Source organism: Anolis sagrei, chromosome 3 (assembly GCF_037176765.1).
Source record: "Anolis sagrei isolate rAnoSag1 chromosome 3, rAnoSag1.mat, whole genome shotgun sequence".
Classification (NCBI taxonomy): domain Eukaryota; kingdom Metazoa; phylum Chordata; class Lepidosauria; order Squamata; family Dactyloidae; genus Anolis; species Anolis sagrei.
This window is the reverse complement of record NC_090023.1, coordinates 105,642,528-105,648,527: the sequence shown is the minus strand read 5'-3', so window position 1 is coordinate 105,648,527 and position 6,000 is coordinate 105,642,528. Positions and strand designations below refer to the sequence as shown.

At 59.5% G+C, this 6,000-nt stretch overlaps 1 protein-coding gene across 1 annotated transcript; it reads right to left on the bottom strand.

Moving 5' to 3' along the window:
- Positions 1 to 1,104: 1,104 nt before the first annotated feature.
- POU3F3 (POU class 3 homeobox 3) lies at positions 1,105 to 2,678 on the bottom strand. The gene has a single exon (XM_060769728.2). It carries the CDS (start codon positions 2,586 to 2,588, stop codon positions 1,197 to 1,199), a length of 1,392 nt encoding a protein of 463 aa, XP_060625711.2. The 5' UTR covers positions 2,589 to 2,678; the 3' UTR covers positions 1,105 to 1,196.
- Positions 2,679 to 6,000: the final 3,322 nt, after the last annotated feature.

The window sequence follows — 6,000 nt, the reverse complement described above, 5'->3', positions numbered from 1 at the left end:
ATTAATCTTCCAGGATGACTGGCAGCCTTCAGAAGCATAACTGGGACAGCCCTGAATTATGACTCCTTTTCTGTTGCTCTTTCTCTTAATTCCTGCCAATCCTACAGGGCTCTCGCTTTTAAAATCAACCACCTCGCTTTGTTTACCCTCTCTCACACTTTTTTATATTTTTTTCTATTTGCAGAGGTTTCTTTCTCCCCCCCTTTCTTTTTTCTTACTTTCTCCTCTCTTTCTCCTTTCCCCCCTAATTCGTCACAGTTTTGCTTTTTCTTGGTTTGTTTTGTGTATGTTGTATTTCAGTGCTGCTAACCTGACTTTTCCTTCCTTTCCTATCTTGCAAAAATAAAATAAAATAAAAAATAAAATGGAGCCCTTTCCTTTTGGCAGAACCCTGCTTCTTTTTGATTTATTTATTGTTCCCTCTCCAAAGGAGAGAGGCCGCCTTCTTCTCTACCAAAACAATGCAGTTTGGCCAAAGCAGTGGGGAAAGGAGGAATAAAAGGACAACTAAAGTTCAGGAAAGGAGCAAGTGTAAAAACAAGGTAATGCTTTTGCTTCCCTCTTTGACCCTTCTGGCACCGAGTGCGTGCGAGTGTGAGACTTGAGGCTATCTATGGGAGACAGAAACCTTTCTAGGGATTTGTAGGGCGATCCATTTGCGGGTGGCGAGTGGGTGGGTGGGTGGCTGGTGGGTGGGAGTAGGTCTGAGCAGAGACAGAGATGGAGAGGGAAGAGAAAGCGAGAGAGAGAGTTTGTGAGAGAGGAGAGGTAGCTGCTCCTTCATGGCGGCAATCCCAGCCACTGTAGGGCATCCGTGGGGAGAGTGTTTGGTCAGGGTGCTGCAAGGGGGAAGAGCTATGGATCTGCGTGTGTAGGAAGGCAAACTGGACTGGGCAACTCCAATGTGGTCCGGATCTGGGGGCATTACAAGTGTTGGGGAATCTGAGCGGTTAGGCTCAACATAACCCTCAGTTGGGGTGATTCCCCCATAGATCTAGCAGAGTACCAGAAGTAAACAAGGCAGTGGGGAAGCCGGTGCGTGCGGGTGTGGGCCGGAGGGATGTGTGCATGGCGTGGCCGTGTGGCGCTGGGTCGTTGCCTGCCTCCTTCTCCTTTTCCCTCTCTCCCTTCTTTCCCTTTGGTGCCTGCCTGCCTGCCTGCCCCTTTCTCCCTCTCTCTCTCTCCCTGCCTCCCTCTCACTGCACGCCGCCCTGGAGTCCATGGTGCGGGGGCGGCGTGTCCGCGCTGACGTTCCCGACCTGGGAGTAGACGTCGTCGGGCGCCTGCTGCGGGATGCCCGGCGGGGTCATGCGCTTCTCCTTCTGCCGCCGGTTGCAGAACCAGACGCGGACGACCTCCTTCTCCAGCTGGAGGCTGTCGGCCAGCGAGGTGATCTCCTGGGCCGAGGGCTTGGGGCACTTGAGGAAGTGGCTCTCCAGGGCGCCCTTGACACTCACCTCGATGGAGGTCCGCTTCTTGCGCTTCCGGCCCTGAGCCGCGATCTTGTCGATGCTGGTGGGGCTGCCCGTGGAGGAGTCGGCCTCCTCCAGCCACTTGTTCAGCAGCGGCTTCAGCTTGCACATGTTCTTGAAGCTCAGCTGCAGGGCCTCGAAGCGGCAGATGGTGGTCTGCGAGAAGACGTTGCCGTAGAGCGTCCCCAGCGCCAGGCCCACGTCGGCCTGCGTGAAGCCCAGCTTGATGCGCCGCTGCTTGAACTGCTTGGCGAACTGCTCCAGGTCGTCGGAGGTCGGCGTGTCCTCGTCGGAGTGCGGGTCGTGGCTGTTGAGGCCCCCTCCCCCGCCGCCGCCGCCGCCTCCCCCGCCTCCGCCGTGGTGCGCGTGCGGGTGGTGGTGGTGGTGCTGGTGGTGGTGATGGTGGCCCGGGTGCTCGCCCAGCTCCGGCGTGTCTCCGCGCACCAAGCCCGGGTGCACGCCAAGGCCCTGGCTGCCCGGCGGAGGGCTCAGCATGCCGTTCACCGTGAAGCCGCCGGGCTGCGAGTAGAGGAGCGGCGCCTGCTGCGGTTGCTGCTGCTGCTGCTGCCCGGCCATGGCGCCCCAGTGGCCCTGGTGGGGGGGCGGCGGCGGTGGCGGGCCCAGGTGGGGCGGGCGGTGGTGCAGCAAGTCCTCCCGCCCGCCGCCGCCACCCTTCACGTCGGGCTGCTGTTGTTGCTGTTGTTGCTGTTGCTGTTGCGGGCTGCCGCTCATGCTGGACCACGGCGACCCGGCTTCGGCGGCGGCGGCGGCTGCGGCGGCTGCAGCGGCGGCGGCAGCGTGGGGCAAGGCGGTGACCCACTGGTGGGCATGGCTCAGCATATGGCCGCCATTGCTCTGGACCATGAAGTCGCTCTGGACCATCTTCACCGAGGAAGGGTCGCCCCGGTATCCGTTGTTGCCGTTGTTCGCGCCGCCGTTGCCCCCTCCGCCCCCGCCGCCTCCTCCTCCTCCGCCTCCTCCTCCCCCTCCGCCGGCGACGGAGGTGACGGCCACGCTGCCCGGCTGCATGCCCGCGGCGTCCGAGTGGACGATGGCGCCGGCCGCCGAGAGGAGGCTGTTGCTGGGCAGGTAGGGGTTGGAGGCCGCCGTGGCCATGCTCGCCACCGTCGACGCCGCCGCCGCCGCTGCTGGCCTTCCGGCGCCCCCTCCACCGCGCCCTCCGCCAGCCTCCGCCGCCCAGAAATGCGTGAGGAGAATCCTCGCCCCTCCGCCCGGCCGCCTGCCAGCCTCCCTCGGCCGGCGGGCGACGGGCGAGACCTCCGACGAGGCGCCCTCCGAAGAGAGGATGGGTGGCCGGCGCTCACGCCGCCGCGGGAAAGGGCGCCCTCGCCCTCGCCCTCGCTGCTGCTGCTGCTCCTGATGCCTCCGCCGCCGCTGCCTTCAGTCCCATTCACCTGCTCGGCATGGCAGGGGAGGCCGGGCAGAGGAAAGAGCGCCAAGCCGGAGAGGAGCTTCCAGTCCAGTCCGAGGGGGTCTCTCCCTCTCTTTCCCTTTCTCTCTTTCTTCTTTTCCGCCACAGAGAAACTTTCTCCCCCTCCTTCCCCTCCTTGGAAGGCTTTGTATGGCGTGAATGAGGTGCGTGTGGGCTCCTTTTCTTTCGCCCCTCTCTCTCTCTCACTCGCGCGCACTGCCTCTCTCTCTCTCTCTCTGACTCTCTTCCCCCCTTCCCCCCCCCCTCTCGCTTTAAGCGCGCAAGTTTTGTTTACGTCCTAAGAAAACTTCTGGCGAAAGAGTCGGCGGAGAGAGAGCTGCGAGGGAAGCAGAAGCGTCGCTCTTCAAAGTTGCCGGGTTCCCTTCGGAGAGGGGAGTCCTCCGGGAGCCGCCTTGGGGAGCAGCCGGCCTGAAGAAGAAGGCATGCCCATGCTTGGGGGAAGGCTCCTCTCTTCCTCCCCGCCTCGCCTTCCGAGCCCCAGCTCACATGGCTTGCTTGAGGGGGAAGAAACCCCAAAGAAGGAGGAGAGCAGCAAATGTCCACGGAAAAGTTGAGAAGGCTCCGCTCTGCAAACAGGACGAAGAAGAGGGTGAGAGAGCGAGAGAGCCTGGCTGGAAGGCTGTGGGCGCGCAGAGATGGTTCTCCTCAAGTAGCGCTTCCTCTGCCCTGGCGCTGCCTCCTCTGTTGCCGCCTCCTCCTCCTTCTCCTCTTCCTCCTCTCCTCCCCCTCCTCGCTTCCTTTCTCTCTCTCTCTCTTCTCTCTCTCTCTCTCCTTCTGACAGTTCTGCCTCTGTGTCCCTCCCTCTCGGAGCGGGGACTGGCGAGCGAGTGTTTACCCTCCGCCGAGGGCGCGCGCACCACCGCCGCCGCCACCCCACTTTCCCAAATACAAGGAAGTCGAGCGCGAGGGCCCCCGCTGATTGGCTGCCTGCTGCGTGATTGGCAGGCCCGGAATGACTGGCTCAGGACCGGAGGCCCCCCCTTCCGGCCGTTCCGATTGGTTGCTTTTTAATTTAGGCGAAAGCGTCAAAAGTGGAGGCTGGAAAAGATGCCCTGCCTCTCCCGCGCCCCCTCCTCCCCCTCCCTCCCTCGTCATGTTAACTCTTCGCAGCCCGCGTCCCCTCCGCGCTGAAGCTGAGCTGGCCAGAGGGAGGCGGGAGAGCGTGTGTGTATATGTGTATATGTTGTGGAGGGAGGGAGGGAGAGGAAACACGCGGGGATGCCCGCCAGGAGGGTGGGCGGTGGTCACCGAGGAAGGCCTTTTCCGGAAAGCCTTGGGCTCGCCTCGATTGCCTCTGAGGGGCCCTTTCCGGAGGGAGGCGAGACGCGCGGAAAGGAGCGCGCTCAAACTTCGTCCCCCTTTTCCTTTATTCTCCCCTTTAGCCTGGGTGAGCAAAGATGTGAAGGCCAAGGCCCTCCCACGAGAGAAACCCGCCCTGAGAGGAGGCCATGAGGTAGCATGGGTGAGCGGCAGAGTGACTTCTCCCACTGGCCTTTGTTTGGCTGCCCTCCGCTCATCCATCTCTCTCTGTGCGCCTCTTTCCTCGCCTCGGAAAGAAAATAAGAATAAATTGGTTGTGGTAGGTTTTTCGGGCTGTATGGCCGTATTCCAGAAGCACTCTCTCCTGACGTTTCGCCTGCACCTACGGCAGGCATCCTCAGAGGTTGTGAGACCTCATCCTCAGAGGTTGTGAGACCTCACAACTTCTGAGGATGCCTGCCATAGATGCAGGCGAAACGTCAAGAGAGAATGCTTCTGGAACATGAACATGCAGCTCGGAAAACTCACAACAACCCAGTCTCACAACGTCTGAGGATGCCTGCCATAGATGCAGGCGAAATGTCAGGAGAGAATGCTTCTAAAACATAGCTATCTAACACCCCCCCCCCCCCCAAAAAAACCCCACAACAACCCTGTGATTCCGACCACGAAAGCCTTCGACGATACAATAATAAGAATACAAATAAGCCCAATTCGGGACGCTCTGGGGTTTCTCTGTGCCACACCAAAACTTAGTCAAGCATCTGCCCCTTATTGTTTCTAATTATGTCAAGGCACGGTTGTTTTTTCCCCCTCCTTCCTTCCCTGGTTTCAAAACACCTTTGAATGAGTCTGATTTCCAACCAATAAATATTAAAGCAGGAGTCCACGCGCGATCGCGATCTGGCGGCATCCTTGTGCGTGGCTCTCTCTCTCTCTAGCGGCGTGGAAGCTTGGATGGCTGGCTGCTAGTCCGGCGGAAAAGAGTTAAGGTGGGCGGGAGGGAGAGGGAGGAGAATGGGAGAGGGAGAGAGAAAGAGAAGGAGGGAGAGAAGGAGAGAGGAAGGGGGAGGGAGAGAAAACGAGGCGCCCAAGCGGAAACGCAGCACAGAGGCAACCTCAGTGAACCAAGGAAAAAGAGAAAGTGGCAACCCAAACAAGGGCAAATTGAACACTCCGGGGGGATTTCGAAGGAAAGAGCTCCGTTCGGACCTTCAGGGGAGACACCTTGGCTCACCCTCTCTGCCTCTGTGTGCGCTGTGTGTGTTGAGATATCTGGACCAAGCCTCCTTTCCCATTTCAGAAGGCGCTTCCTGCATCTCCCCCTCTCCACCCCTTTGGGTCACAATCTTCTCCGGTGTGTGTGTGTGTGTGTGTGTTTACACGCAGCCTTGCAACGCACCGCCTTCCTGCTCCCCCCCCCTCCCCACCGCAGAAAAGGGCATTTCGGGGAAGGTGTGGGGGGCAGGCAGGCAGGCAGGCAGGCGCGATGGGGAGCTTTAGAGCGCATTTGTTTAGGACCCGGTCCAGCGCCTGCTTCCTCAGTCCAAAGATACCATCTCTGGTGGGTTTAGAGAAAGGAGCTGGAGCTGGAGAGACGCCTCCCTCTCCCTCTCCAACCTCCCCCTTCGTTTTGTTTCCCCTGACAGAGGTTCCCCCTTTTTTGGAGGGGGGGGGGGCTCACGAAGGATCGAACACAAATTGCACTGAATAGTAATAGTAATAATAATAATAATAATAATAATAATAATAATAATAATAATAATAATATATAAAGAAAGCCCCGAGATCTCCAGGTGCAGCCGCTTGAACGGC